The following is a 20,518-nucleotide window of genomic DNA, read 5'->3' on the forward strand; positions in this document are numbered from 1 at the left end:
TAAAAATAGTTAAATTAGGCGATTGAAAACAATGATTCTAATAGTCAAATATGTGTGCTCCCTTGGAAAAAGAGCTTGGTTATTGTGCATTAAATTTTCATAAATATAGAAATTAAAAATATTACATTTACTAGCTTCCTTCCCTTCCCCCCCCAAACTTTTCGAGTATACTTATCTACTAATGCTTCAAATGAAAATTGATTTGAAACCGATTGGTTGGATTTTATAAAAGATTCAAATATTTTTCAAAGACAAAGATTTGGGGCGGCACAGTGGTCGAGCTGCTGCCTTTCAGTGCCAGAGACTCGGGTTTGATTCGGGTGCTGTTTGTACGTTCTCCCTGTGCGTTTTCTCCAGGTGCTCCGTTTTCGTCCCACACTCCAAAGATGTGCGGGTTTGTCGGTTAATTGGCGTCGTTAAAAATTGGAAATTGTCGTTAGTGTGTAGGATAGTGTTAGTGTTTGGGATGACCACTGGTTGGCACGGACTCGGTGGGCCAAACGGCCTATTTCTGCACTGCATTTCTGAAGTCTAAAAGCAGCAAGAGTTATTTTAACATGAAGGTGAGAGAGACTGGTTGCTGGAATCTCGAGCAAACTCAGTGGGCCGAGGCAGAATCCTTAAAGGAAAATGGACGTGATGTTTCAGGTTGGGGCAGTTCTTCTGATCTTTTTGATCAGTCTGAAGAAAGGACTGACCCCAAATGTCAATTTCTCGCTGCCTGACTCTGAGGTCCTCCAGCAGTTTGTTTTTAGCTTAATTATGTTAATATTATGGATCAAAAGTAAAAAGGGAATGGAGAGATTATTTATTTCCAATGCCTATGAGATTTGGATGAATACGACCCACCATTGGCTGGATTTATTCCCCGTTTAGTTTATGTGGACCCATTTGAAGCTATTGCAAGAATATCAAGATTTATGGACAGCACAGTGGCAAAGCAGGTAGTTTTGTTGCCTCACAGCTCCAATGAGCCAAGCTTGATTCAGATATACAATTAAACTTAATATCATAGAGATTTATATTGCATTTCATTAATTTCAGAAACCCCTACTTCAGATAAATAACGGACCTTTGGCATCTTCTCTGATATGAACATTTAATTGCATTAACAATCACATTTTGCCAATTAGTCTGCTGCAAATAACAAATTATTTTTTGTTGGCTTAATCAATCCTTTCATTAATTTTTATTCGTGTAAGTGGACAAAAAATATGACATCAAGATGCTCGAAAAATGAAGTTAATGGCAAAGAGGAAAAGAGAATAGGTGATTCAATCAAAACCAAATAAATAGGTTTTCAGAAAAGTCTTAAAAAGGAGAGAAATAGGGAAAGAATCACCCACCCCCCAAATAAAAGGTTGGAGATGAGGTGAGAAGGGGCATAGCAACACAGCGCTAGAGTTGCTGCCTTACTGCGCCAGAGACCCGGGTTTGCTTCTGATACCCTCGTGGGTTTTCTCTGGAAGCTCCGGTTCCTCCTACACTCCAAAGTCAGACAGGTTTGCAGGTTAATTAGCTTGGTATAATTGTAATTTGTCCCTAGTGTATGTAGGATAGTGTTAGTGTGCGAGGATTGTTGGTGGGCGTAACCTTAGTGGGCCGAAGGGCCTCTTTCTGCCTTGTATTTCTAAACTAAACTAAGAAGTTAAAAATAAAGATATAAATGCATGAACTGATTTAAACAAATATATGACACAAACAGAAGATAGACAAAATGCTGGAGTAACTCAGCAGATCAGGTAGCATCTCTGGAGTAAAGGAATAGGTAATGTTTTGAGTTGAGATCCTTCCTCAGACAGTCAGAGGAGAGAGAAACTTTCTCTGGTTGCAGCTTAAACACCGCAGTTGGCATTTTAATATTTACCACCTACAATAATATAATATTTTGCTACACGGACGGATATTAAAGGAAAAAAACAAATATATCATCCCAATTGCTTGGCGTGGGCAGGTGTAGAGTCCATTGTTTCGCAATTAAATATCATTGCACTAATCTGAGTCAAAGAGGGAATATTAGAACCAAAACTCCTGGAAATAAAAATGCCCAAGCAAAGGAATGTTATAATGGTTCAATTTTCATGTTCTTATTTTATAATGAAGTAAACTACACACCACCATTCACTCTGATGGCAAATATGCTCCACAGAACCACCTTGTGGCAAAAAAAGAAAATAGGAACTATTCACACAGCAATTTGCAATAATCAGGATGCAAAAGCTTAATCAAGAATTGTGACATCAAAAAATAAGGTTTACACACAGTAAATGTAAGCACAGGTAAAGGTTTAAGGTGTTTTATTGCTAAAGGGACCATGAAAATGGGTAAGCTTATCAGAGTTCAATATGATCATGCCTATTTTTCTTCCTAATCCCTGTATCTTTTAATTTTGTTAAAAACCTCCATCATATTTGGAACCAGAAACTGGCATTAGTTTTAGGAATCAAACTTCCACGACATTCCTTTGATCCTTCCATACTGTTCGGTTCACCTCTACCCCACTGCGGACATGAGACTATTCTCAGAACTGTTGAGCTGCAATGCTGTAAACTATATTCTGAACACTGTATCTTTCACATTTCCCATTTTAACTTGATTGTTTTTAGGTATAATATTATCTGATCTGTTTGGATAGGGTGCAAAATAATTTTTTTCACTGACAATAGTAAACCTAAACCTTCAACTTCAATTGCAAACACCGTATTTTAAACTACTATACCTGCCCTTGATATAGTCCTGCATCTTGTATTGTGCTATCAGGCTTATTCAAAGGTTCAAATGTGTTGCTCATGTACTTATTCCACAATCTAATTTCCTTTTCATCTAGGATACTAAACAATTTCCGCATTTCCTTTTCAATTGTATCTGAAAATTAAAGCAGAAACATTAGTTAGAAAGCGCTTCCCAGGAATCAGTACAGAAGGTAGACTTAAAGTTTGATAACAGTAATCAGTTTAATTATTCAGTAGTACAATAGTTATTGGCCTCTGAATATTTTATGTTTGAGGCTCTCTCAATCTGAGATCCTGGATACGATTTACATTCTGAGTTCAGCACTGAATACCACTTGGAGATACCGAACATTGACATTCAAAAGCAACTCTTGTATACCTTTAGTTTTGCAACTGGAATGTCAGATGTATATCTCAGGTAAATTTGAACATAAAATTAAAGGAGCATTATTGAATCTATAGCACCCTATTATTAAAGATTGATAAATGACAATTTAGATGAATGATTTCAATTAAAAACATACACTGGAAAATTTAGGAAGCCAAGCAGCATCTAAGGAAGTATAAAAAAGTGTGTTCAATCTGACACATTTGGGGAAAGAAACTCAGTATTCTGTATACATTTCCCCAAACAGATGGTGGGTTCAAATATAGACACAAAATGCTGGAGTAACTCAGCGGGTCAGGCAGCATCTCTGGAGAATATGGATAGGTGATGTTTTGGGTCAGAACCTCGATGGGTTCCAACCCGAAATGTCAACTATTCATGTTCTCCAGAGATGCTGCCCGACCTGCTGAGTTACTCCAGCATTCTGTGTCTATCTATGGTATAAGCCAGCATCTGATGTTCTTTTTTATTACATGACAAGTTTCAAATCTTTGTGTTGCAGTGACGTTTTAATAAGTTTCCATCGCAAATATCAATGTGATTAAGCATAAAGCAAGTATTACGAGTCAACCACTTGTCTGGGCATGTATGATTTGCCTGAATAGCAAGCAAAACAAAAGTTTCTCACTGTATCTCGGTACACATGCAAATAATAAACCATTACATTGATAAAGGCTCTGTAGTCGCACCCAGCCCTGATGCAACTTGGGTGGCTGACTTTCTTTCCAAATGGGACATTCCGGATAAGTTTTGGAGCTTCATAATCACTATTAGAGACTGGTTATTATTTTTAACTTTAAATTTGCAGTTAGCATAATTTAAATTTCCAAGCGAATATGGTGGGATTTGATCTCGTGCTTCTGGATCATTAGGCTAGTAACTGTCTTGACATATATCATAGCATAAAGTTTTGATCAAAGTCAATTTAGCTCAAAAGATTCAATGAGTTGGGTGACTCAGGCAAACAGTTTGTGTTGGGCTGGGTTTGATCAGTTTAGTGGCCCTACAACCATGGGTGCATAATTGGCTTGATATCTATCTATATTACTAAAACTCTGTTCTTGACCGGTTTTGGCGATCTGTGCTGTGATTTCCGAGAGAATGCCGCCACCTACGGCTGTCATTTTTGGCCACCTTGCTCAGAGCCCCCCTCCGCCATATGTGTGCCGAGGATTTTTCCCGTCAATGAAATATGACAGAGATATTAATGATTTTACAAAATTCCCCATTCTCTCTGCTGCCCCTGCTGGCGGCAGGGGGGAGGGACTATAAAACCAGGAAGTGGTGTGCCTCAATCAGTGTCTGCAAGCTGGAGGAAGGCAGAGGGTCACGTTTCTCTGAGCTGTGAATAAAACTGAACAAATGTTCACACAACTATGAGTAAGTACCCTTAATGTGGTTTGAAAGTGAAAATATGGTTAAAAGTAAAAAAGCACTGCCTGCAAATGGTTGTTTGGGTTGAAATAAAAAGGCACTCCCTCCTCTCCTCTCTCCCCCCCCCTCACTTCACTTCCCCCTCATCCCCCCCTCTCTCTCTACCCCCCCCTCTCTTTTCCCCCTCTCCTCTTTCCCCCCCTCCCTCTCTCCTCTCCCTCTCTCTCTCCTCTCCCCCTCCTCCCCTCTATCCCTCCCCCACTGTCCCACCCCTAAACCCCCTCCCCTTCCACACACACCATACCCCCTTCCCTCCACCCTCCCTGCTCCCCACCTCTCACCTCACCCCCCCCCCTCTCAGCACACCTGTCTCTCCCCCCCTCCCCCCCTCTCTCCCCCTCCCCTCTCCCCCCCCCTCTCTCTCTCTCTCTCTCTCTCTGAACCCCACCCCACCCACCCTCTCCTCCCTCTCTCTCTCTCTCTCCCCCCCTCTCCTCCTCTCTCCACCCCTCTCTCCCCCCCTCCTCCTCTCTCCCCTCTTTTTCTCCCCCTCCTCCACTCCATCCCTTCCTCCACCGTCCCTCCCCTAAACCCCCCTCCACACCCCTACCCCCTTCCCTCCACCCTCCCTCCCCCCCTTCCCTCCACCCTCCCTGCTCCCCTCACCTCACCCCCCTCTCAGCACACCCTCTCCCCCCTTCCGCTCTCTCTCCCCCCCCCCCCCCCTCCTCCATCCCCTAAACCCACCCCCTCCACACCCCCCTACCCTCCCTCCCCCTCCCCCTCACAGCACCCCCTCTCTCTCTCCCTCCTCTCTCTCCTCCTCCCCCCTCACCCACCCACCCTTCCTCTTCTCCTCCTCCCCACCCTCCTCTCCCTCTTGCCCCTCTCTTTGTGTCTGTCTCTTTCTCTGTCTCTGCCCCTTCTCTCTCTCCAACCTCACTCTCATCCCCCCCCCCCCCCCCCCCTCTCTAGATGTGAATGCAAGTTGGGGGCTATGCGTCAGTAGATACGGTGGATATGGGGTAAAAGGAGCAAATTAATAATATTAATATTATATCAAGGGGGGTAATTAGCGAGCGTGCGGGGGGGGGGGGGGATATTTAGTGTGTGTGACGCTGCATGCCGCCCCCCCCCCCCCCCCCCCCCCGCAACCGCACGTTGGGGGAACAGACCCAATGGGTCTGCACTTGGTCTGGTTGGGATATATAATTGGCTTGATGGCAGAAGGAGGATGATAGTGGAAGGCTGTTTTTCAGACTAAAGATGTGTGGATAGTGTAGTGCCACAGGGATCGGTGCTAGGTAATTATTGCTTGTCAAATATATGAATTATTTGCACGAGAATGTGCAAGGCACGTTGCAGATGACATTGAAATAGGTATTTTTGAAGACAGTGGGGAAGATTATCAACAATTACATGGGATCTTGATCAGCAAGGTAAGTGAGTTAAGGAATGCAAATAACATTCAGGTAAGTGTAAGATATTGTATTTTGAGAAGTCAAACCAGGGTAGGACTTTCACAAAGAACAGTAGGGTCCTGGGGAGTGTTGTAGAACAGAGAGATATGGGGGTACCAGCATAAATTTCCGTGGAAGTGGCAGCACGGGCAGATGAAGGTGGTATGTGAGACACTGACCTTCATCAGTCAGGGCATTGCGTATAACAGTTGGGATGTTAAGTCGCAGTTGCGTAAGACATTGGCGAGGCAGCACTTGGATTTTTTGGTTACCCTACTATAGAAGAGACCTCATGAAGCTCTGGAAAGACACAATATAAGAAGCTTGCATTCATGCTCAGCAGTGAATGCTAACCATGTGAAAATGAAAAACATGAATATCATGTTCAGACTGCATCTCGTATGATCAAACAGCCAAGATCAATAATGGCTTTGTGGACTTTTATGAAGAAAGTATGCTGAAGTGAGCGACACAAAGACATCTCCACATTGCATCCAAGTGAAAACAGTGTCTTCTGGAAAAAGAGGCGAGGTAGAGTAGTGAAGAGCTTAAGACTTGCGAATAATCACATACCTATAATGTCAGCTTTGCTGAATCGCCTTGTTATTACACTGTTCATGTTTCCATTTTCACATAATTTCAGTTCTGTTAGATATACCTCCACCTTGCAGTGCTTCACGAACATACCCTGTTCCACTACCTGGAAAGAAAATATACCAATAAACTCACAATCATGCCGATAGAAAGAACATTCCCTTTAAGTTTCATAGAAATACTCTGTCGTACAAGGTGGGGGTGGAAGGAGAAGAGGAATCACTATTTATTAAACTAAACTGCTAGCCCTATTTGCCTCCTGTAATGAACTGCAACTGCAGTACTCCGAGGCATGGATGAGTAGCAGAATGTAAAGTTAGTCCTCATACATGTTTTTACTCCATTTCCATGCACAGAGGGGATAGACTTTTATAAATAACTAATTAACAAGTGTTTGAAACTTTGTACAGCAAATTAAACTCACACTGGTTTGCGTTTCCTTACATTCAAATCCATAATCCAGTGAGCTCTTGAAGGTCACCCTTCCCCTTCCTGATTATTTTTAAAAGCCTGTTTGCTTTTGGTTCTGTATTTCTCCTGTCTGCATTACATTATACTTTACCAGTTCCACATACAGACATACATATTATGGTAAATAAATGTAATCTTTGAAGTTTTTAACCTTAGTCTTCAAACATTCACATGAGATAGCTGGCTTATCAGAAAGCCTCACAAAGTGCTTTTCTGGTCAATCACCCTGGTTTGAATATGTCCCTTGTGCACTAAACATACCAACACACCACGCCACCCATATTGAAATCTAGGTCACATCCAAATAAATTACCAAGGCAAACTGGTTCCCTAAACCTACATTACCATAAAAGCAGCTAGATAATATAACATGATAAGCACAATGGTATCAGGAAGTAGGTGAATAAATATGATCGTGTCTATGCATAGGAAGATTTTTTTACTGAACTGAACGCGAAAAAGAATTTCGTTGTACATAGGTACATGTATAGAAGTTGGGAGGTCATGTTGTATAAGATGTTGGTGAGATCGCATTTAGGATATTGTGTTCAGTTCTGGGCACCATGTTATAGGAAAGATATTGTCAAGCTTGAAAGGGTTCAGAGAAGATTTACAAGGATGTTGCCAGGGTGTGAGCTATAGGGCGAGGCAGAGGTTCACCGGCACCTCCTCCAACCTCATCTGCTCCAGGTGTCAACTGCTCTACATCGGTGAGACCAAGCGCAAGCTTGGCAATCGCTTCGCCAAACACCTTCGCTCAGTTTGCAATAACCAACCTGATCTCCCGGTGGCTCAGCACTTCAACTCCCCCTCCCATTCTGAATCCGACCTTTCTGTCCTGGGCCCCCTCCATGGCCAGAATGAGGTCCACCATAAATTGGAGGAGCAGCACCTCACATTTTGCTTGGGTAGTTTCAGGTAGCCCCTGCTTTCTCCCTCTTTCCCCTTCCCAGCTCTCCCATAGCCCACTGTCTCCGCTTCTTCCTTTTTTCTTCCCGCCCCCGCCCCCACATCAGTCTGAAGAAGGGTCTCGACCCGAAACGTTGCCTATTCCTTCGTTCCATAGATGCTGCCTCACCCGCTGAGTTTCTCCAGCATTTTTGTCTACCTTTGAACACACTGAACATTTTTTTCACCCCATTGAGCCTCAGAAGAGGCTGAAGAGCCTCCATTTCTTCAGAAAGAGCTGACCAATTTGGTAGTGCAACCTAATTAATCCCACTTCCCTGTATCTTTACCATTGGCCTTTAAGTATTTCCCTTTCAAAGATTAATTTTCAAACCCTTTGATTGATTTGGATATTGAGTGAGATGTGATCAATAAAAGCACTCACAGAAGACTAAAGAACGGTGGTTTGGACTGGGTCAAATTATGATGACTACTTAGCCATGTCATCTCATGGCGCCTCTAAAATAACTGGTAAACAAACTATCCTTTTGCAGAAAACTGACATACAAGCACCAGATTTTTTATCCCATGAATTTAATGCACACACTTTGTACGTTCTACCCAATGGAGTTTGTACGTTCTGCCCATGACCTGCGTGGGTTTTACTGGGTGCTTTGGTTTCCTCCCACACTTCAAAGGCGTACAGGTTTGTAGGTTATATAGCTTCGGTAAAAACAGGGATCCTGAAGGAATCGACTATGAATATTACAGCTAGCACTGTAATTGACAGAGTAGCAGCACCGGCAGGACATAAGCTACGAAGCTGCATCTGTGGCTGGGAAAAGATAACGTTAGGGCAGGAAAAAGTGCCTGAGAGAGCTTGGTATGGGGCCTCGCATTGACCATTACTTTCTAAGAGGTAGGCCAAATCAGTCGAGTGAAGACAAGTGGCAGGTTAACCACCACAGTCCACAGGGTATCAGCACCCCAAGCGAAGCTCCACCAAGTACTGTCCCACCAACGGACACGAGTCCAGAGCCCAACCAGCCACAATCAGCGGTAGAGAGGAAGATGGAAGGAAAACAGCCGAATGGAGCAGTCACTGGCTGTGGCTGAAGAGAAAAGATGCTGCGTGGGCTGCCACGTGACCATCTAGAGGCTAATCACAAGACACACACCCAGGTCTGATCTCCCTGCAGTGGGCCTGCCTCGACTGAGGGTGTCTTGTGATAAAAGGCCGAAACACCCAGTGACGTTGAGGTACACAACTGAAGATTCAATTCAATTCAACTTTAATGTCATCGCACAAATACAAGTATCAGTACAACGAAATGCAGTTTTGCGTCAGTCCGTAGTAGTTGTACATAAAGAGAAAAAACAAGAAAAAAAAAAAAAATATAGAAAGAGAGAAGATACAGAATAATCAGGAAATACAGAATGATTAAACAAAGGGGGACGGAGGGACCAGAGAAGTCTATCGTCGGGACTCCGAGTTCAGCAGTGTGATTGTGTTGTTATAGAAGCTTTTCCTCATCCTGCTGGTACGTGACCTGAGGCTCCTGTACCGCCTCCCTGATGGGAGGAGGGCAAACAGTCCATGGTTGGGGTGTGAGGGGTCTTTGATGATCTTCCCAGCCCGTCTCAGAAACCGTTTTCGGTGGAGGGCATCCATGGCAGGGAGCGGGGGACCGATGATGTGCTGCGCGGTTTTCACCACCCGTTGTAGTGCTTTCCTGTCCGCAGCAGTGCAGCTGCTGTACCATACCGTGAAGCAGGTGGTCAGGATACTCTCTATGGTACAGCGGTAAAAGTTGGTCAGGATCTGGGGGGACAGGTGGGCTTTCTTGAGCCTCCTAAGGAAGTAAAGGCGCTGCTGTGCCTTTTTGATCAGCTTGGAGGTGTTGAGGGACCAGGACAAGTCCTCCGAGATATGCACTCCGAGGAATTTATAGCTGGAGACGCGCTCCACCTCAGTCCCGTTGATATGGATGGTGGTATGACTGCCTCCTCTGGTCTGCCTGAAGTCGACAATAATCTCCTTCGTCTTTTTGGAGTTGAGGATGAGGTTATTGTCGGCACACCAGGTGGTCAGGTGCTGGATCTCATCCCTGTAGGCTGACTCATCGTTGTCGCTGATCAGTCCTACTACCGTGGTATCGTCAGCAAACTTAATAATGGCGTTGGATCCGTACTTTGGGATGCAGTCGTGGGTGAAGAGGGAGTAGAGGAGAGGGCTGAGCACACAGCCCTGTGGCACTCCTGTGTTCAGTGTTATAGTGGAGGAGGTGAGGTTATTGACCCTAACAGACTGTGGTCTGTTAGTGAGGAAGTCCAATGTCCAGTTGCAGAGGGAGGTGGAGATGCCAAGTCCACTGAGTTTGGTGATCAAGCTGGCTGGGATGACGGTGTTAAAGGCAGAGCTGAAATCAATGAACAGCAGCCTGATGTAGGAGTTGTTGTGGTCCAGGTGGGTCAGGGCAGAGTGTAGGGCCGCCGATATGGCGTCCTCTGTAGACCTGTTGGTCCGGTAGGCAAACTGATGGGGGTCCAGTGTGGGGGGGAGGCAGGCTTTGAGGTGAGCCAAGATCAGCCGCTCAAAGCACTTTGCAATGACCGGGGTGAGTGCCACTGGGCGGAAATCGTTGAGACTCCCTGTAGCTGACTGTTTGGGCACTGGCACGATGGTTGATGTCTTGAGGCAAGTGGGGACAACACCCTGGGCCAGTGAGAGATTGAAAATGTCGGCGAGGACTGGGGATAGTTGTCCAGCACTGATTGGTAGCAAAATCACCTAGTGGTCATCCCCAAGAATACCAAATGTCAATTGTAGTGAAAAACCTTAGGGATTGTAACATCCAGTCCTACCAATCAATCTGCCTTGTATCTCTAAACTAAACTATATCGTTTCAACTTCTACATTTATATGTTCTCTTTCCCCCCATCACCTTGTAAAACCTCAAAGCAAACCACCAGTGCCATCACCGGAGAATTGCAATATTACAAGTTTCAAGTTGATTGCTTATATTGGAAATAATAGGGTAATCGGTCAAAGAACATATGACATGCAAACGGGGATTTGAATTAGATTGGTGCACCCTAGTCAAACTTACTTCTCTTCCTTCTCTCTAATATTTCTTGTACAAAACAAAACTCAAGGTCTTGGCACGTATTCAGTGAATTGGCAGAGAAAGATCAATCACTTATTGAGACACTGTATTATAAAATGTATATTTAACAGCTTTGATCAAAATAATATTCAAATGGGAATAGTGGTCTACATAAACAAAACAACGACGTGATAACTTTACTGTTTAATTTGGATCTAAATTAAAGTCTTTACTATTTATCAAACTGATTGCAACAGTGTAGACCGGCTTTGCATTGACATTCGAAAACAAATGTCAAAAAGCATATTTATTGAGCCGATCACATATTGCAATATAAATATTGTTATTCTTAAACTTATCAGATTATCCTTAAGGTTTTCATGGAATCTGCAGCAAGAACACAGGCCTTTTGGGCTCAATTATCAATGCTGGCATGTATGCTCCACATAATCCATCTCTCAGTATACCTTTTTCTTTATCCTTTGAAGAGTCAAGAGTGTTTTATTGTCATGTCCCAGACAGAACACATTCTTACTTGCAGCAGCACATAATATGTAAATGTAGTGAAGATAGAGACAAAAAGCTGGAGTAACTCAACGGGACAAGCAGCATCTCTGGAGAGAACGAATGGGCAATGTTTCGGGTCGAGACCGGGTCTGCCTGTCCCGCTGAGTTACTCCAGCTTTTTGTGTCTATCTTCGGTTTAAACCAGCATCCCCTCTACATATGTAAACATAGTATTGTTTAAACAATATAATAAATGAGAAAAAGGTTAGACACACACACCGACACACACAATAATAGTACAAAAAGACAAAACCAATGCCCCCAGCCAGAAAGCTATATAGAAGAAGCTGTTCCCGAACCTGGACATTACTGTTTTCAGGCTCCTATATCTTCTTCGTGATGGCAGGAGTGAAATGAGAGCGTGGCTAGGGTGGTGTGTGGGTCTCTGATAATGCTGACTACCTTTTTGAGGAAACAACTCCTGCAAATCCTTTCAAAATATCAAACTTACCTAGCATCTTAAAAAGGTATGGTACCCATCATTAAAGCCATTTTTCTTACTACAATAAACTACCTACCTTTCGTGCAATTGGTTCTTGACTCTCTGTTAATCCATACCAGCTAACGAGTTTATTCCAACCTTCAGTGGGTACCAGTATGTAATCCAGCTCATCTATGAGATGCTCCTTCAGGGCCTGTGAATCGCCATCTAAAATTGAACAAATACAAAAAAACATAAATTTCAGCAAAGCCATCTTCAGATATATTCCAACCAGCTGAAGTTCAGAATTCCAACCATAAAATCACCAATAAAATTAGAGTTGGGTCTACTTTATAATAATTACATAGTTGGACTCGGTCAACAGCTCTACCATGGAGAAAGAACAGGTACGATGGGCTCAATGGCCTGATTGTAAACTATACTACTCTATGATTTTCTACAAAGGATGCCTTACATTCTGGCATATCCAATACTAAAAATACAAATTCATACTTCATTGCTTTTAAGTCTAGTAACGCCTTTCAATGCATTTGAATTAATCCTCCAACAATCTCCCACCCCCTTCAATATAAATTATGATAAAATATGAAATAATTGAGCAAATCACTAAATCCTGCGCCCCCAAAATCTCAAAATATTTGCCTTCCTCGTGTTCAAATATTTTTGGGGTGCTACTCCATCTATTTAACAGGGCACAGTATTCCAGAGGCTTGTGTCCCGGCAAGCCGCGTGGGCCCGACTCAACCACGCCGCAGACTGGAACGTGCCCAGGTAGGCCCGAGCCGTCCTACAGCCGTCCAGGGGATTGCAGAGAAGCCGGGCGGCGAGACCTGTCTCGGCCGAAGGAGTCTCAGTGATGGCGGCAATGGGAGTCCCGTCGACGTAGGCGGCAGCGGGAGTCTCGCAATTGAACCGCGATCCGCAGTCGATGAGCGTGCTGTGGTGGGGGGGGGTGGGGGACAAGGAGAACCCGGCGGACTGCTGTGAAGAACAATGGGGACCTGGCGTGGGGGGACAAAGCGGGAACCAGTGTGGGGGCACTCTAGTCTTGGAATCCTCTGCCCAGGGGAAAAGACTGCGTTTGTTTGTTTGTCCCGGGTAAGGCGCTGTGCACATGTTTGAAGCCATTTAGTTGAAATAATGAGTTGCCTTTACTTTACCACAATTTTTTAATACTTTCAAATATATAACACTTGGCAGTATATTCTTAATTGCTCACTTATTGCGAGATCAATTCTTATTCTGCTAGGGTTAAGTCAAACATACTTTCAGACAAAAATATAGTTCATGTGATTGTTGACAGTATTAACTTTGTTTTTAAAAGTAATGTTTCATAGGGCGGCGTGGTACCCGGCAGTAGAGTTGCTGCCTTACAACACCAAAGACCAGGATTTGATCCTGACTATGGGTGCTGTCCGTATGAAGTTTGTATGCTCTCCCCGTGACCTGCGTGGGCTTTCTTCAGTGTCCTCTCGCACTCCAAAGACGTACTGGTTTGCAGGCTAATTGGCTTGGAATAATTGAAAAAATTATCCCTAGTGTGTAGGATCGTGTTAGTTTATAGGAGGATCGTTGATCGGCATGGACACGTTGGGCTGCAGGGTCTGTTTCTGCGCTGTATCTCTAAACTAGACTAAGCATAGGATATGCTGCCAGCATATAAACAAATAAGGACATCAAAAGACTTTCAGATGTTTTTTAAAAGGTAATCATTGTGAGGTCGGAAATGAAGCAGCCAATTTGCTCGCAGTCAGTTCCCTCAATTAGCACTCTTATGATTATAACATGTTTTAATGACAATGAGTTCAGGATTAAAAAAATTCCAGGATACAGATTTATTCCAAATGTTACTATTTTTTCAACTGCAATAAAGCCAGACAGCAAATACTGCACCATGGGGCTGAAACAATACGATAAACAGTAGAAAGTAGACAAAAAAGCTGGCGAAACTAAGCGGGTGAGGCAGCATTTATGGAGAAAAGGAGTAGGTGACGTTTCGGGTCGAGACCCTTCTTCAGACAGTTGAAGATCTATATTGACTCAACAAAGCAACTGACAATTCTGTATACTTAACGATACGACTTGGTTAGTGAAAGCCATCTTAATTTTATTCCTTTTTTAAATCTACATGTGACCGAGTCAAGTTGACTTTAAGTAACTTTCTAGCATTTAACAACTACATTCTTATATAAATGCAAACATGACAGTGTCAACAATCTAAAGTACTGCACACTACTTCATAGGCTGAAAATGTACCAAATACTCCATTTCATTTCAAATGTATTCACATAATTTGGACCCAATGCTGCCCTTTGCTTAATCACAAAGAGCTATAAAAGTAGGCTTAAAGAGATTTCAGGAAGTCAGATTGGTAGTTATATTTGTAAATTCATAAAACACTTTAAAGATTACCAAAAACTAAGCATAATAATTAGAGGCAGTGACTGTTAAAGTATTATCACGGAGGCCTAAAGTGGGTCAGCATAATATTTTAATTTTTCTGTATAAGTTATAGTTTAGTTTTAGAGATACAGCATGGAATCAAGCCCTTTGGCCCATAGAGTCCACGGCAATCAGCGATCACCCGCTCACTAGTTCTATCTTAGACCCTAGGGACAATTTACAGAGGCCAATTAACCTACAAACCTGCATATCTTTGGAATGTGGGAGGAAACCTGAGCACCCGGAGAAAACCCACGCAGTCACCGGGAGAACATACAACCTCCGTTCAGACAGCACCCGTAGTCAGGTTCGAATCCGGGTCTCTGACGCTTTAAGGCAGCAACTCTACCGCTGCACTACTGTGCCCGCCCACAAGGTACATGTTATTTGTGAGGACTAAAACAGATCTTTTGGTATCTTTTGAATGCGGATCTATTCAAATACTAATTGAATAGTATTTGTCCAGAATTGTTTTTAGCCCTTCTCGACATCGCCATGTACCTTGAAGACACAATGGTTACTAATAACATAGCACTTTTATTGTGCTTCTAAAATGACTGAATAATGAAATTATCATATTATTAATGCAAGAATTATTTTGCAATTAAAATGAAACCAAGTAGCCAAACCTTTCAGGAGCCCAGAATTGTCAATAGGGCCAGGATACACATTTTGGTCTCCCATCTGGTATTTGTCCCAACTATCAAACCCGACATATTTCTTCCACTGCTTAAACCAGCGGCTATCCACCAGATACCTGTGATAATAAATGAGAACCATGTTAAAAGAACACTAATATTGTAGATCAGAAAATTGAGAAGAGAAAAGGTTTTACAATTTGGATGACAGAATACCCAACGCCTAGATTAACAATTAACTCCCCTTCAAGCAGAGCCAAAATACTTGTAAAGGCTCTCCAAAGGACTCAGTAGTTGCACTAACCAGCTTGGAACTGAAATGGTAAAGATGAGAAAGGTCTCAAGCTCATGTGATCACCTTTGGTCTCCAAGGATGGAAGAATAAACATTTTCCTTGGGCGATGTTCCCCGCTTGCTGAAAATATGAATGAATGACAGGAAAGTAAAAAGGAGCAAAACCCCTGCCCCCCAGAAAATGCTGGAAGCACTAAGTAGGTCAAGCAACACTTCATCTTAGGAGAAATCTGTTTCAGGTCAAGGTTTCGTCAACAGAACTTGAGAAGTTATCAAACAGAGAGGGGTGAAAATAACATCTGTGATACGATGCAAACCAAAAATGTCAAAATATTAATTACTTTAAAAACTAGCAGCCCAAAAAAAACTGAAACAGAGATATAGCCACGCCTGTGGAAATAAAGGGGATAAAAAAAGTACCTATGCAAACTTGTGAAATTCTGATATTAAGTCACGAGTGCCTTAACATTCCCATGCAGAAGATTCGGTGTTGTTCTGAGCTTGCATTGGGTATTGACTGACCAAAGTAGGGATTCAAGGTAGAGATCAGAGTGAAAGTGGCAAGGAGAATTAAAGTGACAAGATGAATGGAATTTCCCGACAGCCCTTGCAGAAACAATAGTGTCTGCAAAGTAATCTCTCGATCTGTGTCTGATTTTTACCATGTTTAGAAGACATCACTAGTACTGAATGCAATATAAAAGTAATAGGCTATGCGTTAACACGACCAAGGGTGTAACAAAGCAAACTGTTGGAGGAACAGTGGGCCAGGCACCATCTGTGGAGGAAATGGACAGATAACATTTTGGATAGGGACCGTTCTTCAGACAGAACAGATCTAACAACCTGGCCACAATCATTCACACTACAATTTATAAAAGGCTTAGAGAGCCCCTGTTCACCACCACACACTCCCCCAATTGTATTCTTAGCACAAATCTATTTCAAGTGAAAGGAAATGTGGGGAATAAAATAAGATATTTGGAGAACTTCGAATAAGGAAGGCACTTCATGCCAGTGGTGGGCTTTAACGTGCAATGCTACAGGTCTAAAGATGATGCACTGATCTATCAAAGTCTACCACTCTCTTCTGTATGTGCCCACTATTTGATGCATTGATCTGCCTTTGGATATTTGGTGATTTCATTAGTTGCAAAAAGTGTAGGAAACAATGTCCATTAGGGCATGCTGAATAACTACTTACCGCTAGGTTTCATTTTTTTTTCGTGTCCAATTGACAAAATTTGTTGGTATCAGTAATTGGAGATAGTTCACTTAGGCTATGAACACAAGGAGATGCCATTTTGAATTTCTTCTTCGCTGATGTGCCCAGGAAGTTCTTTTGCATCACTTCCTGTTTTGGGAACAACCAAAAAAAGCTATGGAATTTACTGAATTTTAACTGTCTTTAAATTCATGTACAACTGAACAGAGATTGTTTACCAAAGTATAAATAAATAACTGCAAAGGACCCATATGAAGTGAGGTAAAGGAAGTTCCTGGGCACAGCTCTGATCAAGAAAGGCAAAATATTTCATCGCCTCCATTCCACATCCCACCTTCTTACCAACACTTGAGTGAGATACATACGTCCAAAAAATGTAGTTCTCCCAAGTTGGATGCAAAATATATCAGAACAAGTTGAACAAAATCTGTTCAACACTAATTTTCCTCCATCTCAAACCCAGATTCAGGCAAATGTGAAAAAAGCAGAAAGTGCAGGCTCTGAAAGCTGTTTATTTGCCAGCTTACTCGCGTTTTCCAATAGTATTTTAAAATCTGTATCATTTGCCCTCCCCTATTTTCCTTCTCCTTCAGACTCTTTACATCTGCTTGATTGTTGCACCAGTGCTGAACCTGTACAGGATAAACAAATACCCAATGCAGGTCTTGTCAGTTCCAACTTTATATGTCTTAAGAAATAAAAGTACAACTATTGTGAGATGAAATTTGGTGTAGGTAAATTTCTCTTATACATTGGCGAGACCAAATGTAGATTGGACGATCGTTTCGCTGAACACCTTCGCTCAGCCCGCCTGAACCTACCTGATCTTCCGGTTGCCAAACACTTTAATTCTCCTTCCCATTCCCACACAGGCCTTCCTGTCCTAAATCTCCTCTATGGTCAGTGAGGCTAAACTCAAATTGGAGGAACAGCATCTCATATTTTGCTTAGGCAGCTTACAGCTCACTTCAAGTAGCCCCGGCATTCCCTTCTCTCTCTCTCTCTCTCGCTATCCCTCCCCCACCTAAGTCGCACTAGCTTCTCGTTTTCACCCAACAAACAACTAACTATTTTCTTTATCATCGTTACATTTTTGCATAGCTTTTATTCATTGTTCTTTATCTCTCCACATCATCATCCATATCTCTCGTTTCCCTTATCCCTAACCAGTCTGAAGAAGTGACTCGACTCGAAACGTCACCCATTCCTTCTCTCCAGAGATGCTGCCTGTCCCGCTGAGTTACTCCAGCTTTATGTGTCTATCTCTGGTGTGGGTAAATTGTTTTAGATTAACCCATTTCTGCCCCCTCCAGCATTTTGTGTCTAAATAAATCTACATGGTTTAGGATTATGTGAGAGTCAAACTTTATTTTTCTTGACAACGAAAAAGTTAACAAAATGCACTCTTGCACACAAAACAGAACTGCCTGAAATAAAAGAATGTGCAAATTCCACACAGGGAGCACCTGATGTCACGATCCAATCCGGGTCTTTGGCACTGTGAGGCAGCATCTCTACCAGCTACACCACCGTGTTATCCTAAATCATGCTTTAAAAGGAAAGAAATACAGAGAGAGGAATCCCAAGCTCAGATTCTTGGCAATTCAAGAATTGATGAACATGGATGGAGAAGAATGCAGAACATGAATGGTTAAACCTAAAGGGCCTGTCCCACTTACGTGTCCTTGGCACGCAAATTACGCGACCTCGTGGTCCCGTTAAGGCGCACGGGCATCATGTGGCCGCGCGGATCCGGTCCGACTGAGAAGAGCGGAGGGGTATGTAATTAACTTTTTTTAATTTTAAAAAGTGCCATCCATGGCTCTCAAATTGAGAATATAGAATATTGCCCAAAGTCACATTAGGGAACAGATAGTCAGTGGCATGACAACAGTTGACATGAAAGATATTACTTTAAATGTACATCTGTTGTGAACAATGATTTCTATTGAATTTAAACTTAGAGACCAAAAGTTGAAGCATTTTGATTGTATTTTCCATCAACCAAAAATAAATGATCTTGCCAAACTATAATTAAAACTAGCAAAACACACAACTACAAATGACAACTGAACAACTTAACTCCTAAGTATGGATTAATGTAGGGAAGCTGCCTCTCGACCTGAAATGTCGCCCATTCCTTCTCGCCAGAGATGTTGTCTGTCCCGCTGAGTTACTCCAGCATTTTGTGTCTACTCTTGTATTCCTAAAATCCATCCCTCTCCATTAATGTTTTTGCCCTTCGTTTAGTCATCCATCCAAATTTAAAATATAAATTATCAGTCCTTATGCCTTTGAATTTCCTTACAATTTAAAAAACCTACATAAATATAAGTTTCTAAAGTTTACTTCAGATTTAGTATGTCTATTTTATATTTTCCCTTATTCAGTACAACTCACTGCACTTGACTGTGGACTCCACATTATTGCAATTGAATTTTCAGGGATGCAGCAAGACTACTTCAGTGACAATGTTGTTGACATTGTGATAAACCAAAACACTCTCTACCTGTTTAGATGGGCAAGACATGAGCTGAAACACATGGAAATTCTGTCCATATTTGTGTTAGCATTTACACCTTGGATAGAATGGGACAATTGTTATCGCCCGCCGGGGGCTCTGGCTCTGACTTTGACTCTGACATCGGGGGGAGAGGGAAGTGCAGGGGAGAGATACGTTTTTTTTGCCTTCCATCACAGCGAGGTGGAGATGCGCTGTGATGGATGTCTGTGTAAATTGTGTTGTGGCTTGGGTCTTTTTTTTCTTTTTTTTTCTTTTCTTGTATGTATGACTGCAGAAACAACATTTCACTTGAGCCTCTATGAGGTTCAAGTGACAAATAAATTGTATTGTATGGGACATAGTAAATGCTGCTGACTCTCAGCTTCAGCCATCCAGGCTCAATCCTGACCTCCTTGTGTTTTCCCTGTGACCTTGTGGATTTCCCCTGGGTGCTCCAGTTTACTCCCAAATACATGTTCTCAAGTTCATAAGTTATAGCAGCAGAATTAGGCCATTTTGTCCATCAAGTCTACTCGCCATTCAATCATGGCTGATCTATCTTTTCCTCTCAACCCCATTCTCCTGCCTTCTCCCCATAACCCCTGACACCCACACTAATTAAGAATCTGTCAATCACAGCTTTAAAAATATCCATTTACTTGGCCTGCACAGCCTTCTGTGGCAATGTATTCCACAGATTCACCACCTTCTGACTAAAGAATTTCCTCCTCATCTCCTTTCTTAAGGTATTTTGAGGCGATGGCTTCGGGTCCTAGACTCTCCCACTATTGGAAACATCCTCTCCACATCCACCTTTCACTATTCGACAAGTTTTAATGATTGTTGACCTACGACTGCAAATTACCCCTAACTTGGCATGCACAAGGAGAATCTGGAATGAGACGAAACAATATTTTGTGGAAAATGGAATGGCTCCGAGAGGCAGCATACACTTGATAGGTTGAATGTCCTCCTTAAACGTGGCACATATAAAATAATGGTTCTGCCAGTTACTGTACAGGGGAGAAAGGTACATACAAATGTTGCTGCATATTTCCCCACATTTACTACAAAGTGCACTGGATCTTTTTACAAAGAATTTCAATGGGACGGGAGGTGTTATGTGTGGAGGTGAATTTCTGCAACTACACAGAACAACAGTAAACAAATATCAATACCTAATTCAGGAATAACCTGGTCATTTTGGCGATACATTTCTTTTGGTTTTGTTTTGTTTAATATTATGTGTTAAAAGGCTTTGAGTTATCAGTCTTTGATTGGAGACCAGTATAAGGATTTGAACATTCTTCTCATTCAGTCCTTTGTTCTGCTTCATTTACAGAAGTAAATCAAACAAGTCAGTGAAATCATGCACAAACTACAGTCAGACCAA

At 42.4% G+C, this 20,518-nt stretch overlaps 1 protein-coding gene across 1 annotated transcript in view; it reads right to left on the reverse strand.

Moving 5' to 3' along the window:
* The window catches only part of LOC129706390 (ubiquitin carboxyl-terminal hydrolase 15-like), a 90,502-nt gene that overhangs the window by 61,026 nt on the left and 8,958 nt on the right, over nucleotides 1–20,518 (reverse strand). The window contains 4 exon segments of the mRNA XM_055650669.1: nucleotides 2,720–2,865; nucleotides 6,528–6,650; nucleotides 12,096–12,230; nucleotides 15,095–15,222. Coding sequence (XP_055506644.1) covers nucleotides 2,720–2,865; nucleotides 6,528–6,650; nucleotides 12,096–12,230; nucleotides 15,095–15,222 — 532 coding nt within the window.

The sequence above is a fragment of the Leucoraja erinacea genome, chromosome 19, assembly GCF_028641065.1.
Source record: "Leucoraja erinacea ecotype New England chromosome 19, Leri_hhj_1, whole genome shotgun sequence".
In the NCBI taxonomy this organism is placed as follows: domain Eukaryota; kingdom Metazoa; phylum Chordata; class Chondrichthyes; order Rajiformes; family Rajidae; genus Leucoraja; species Leucoraja erinaceus.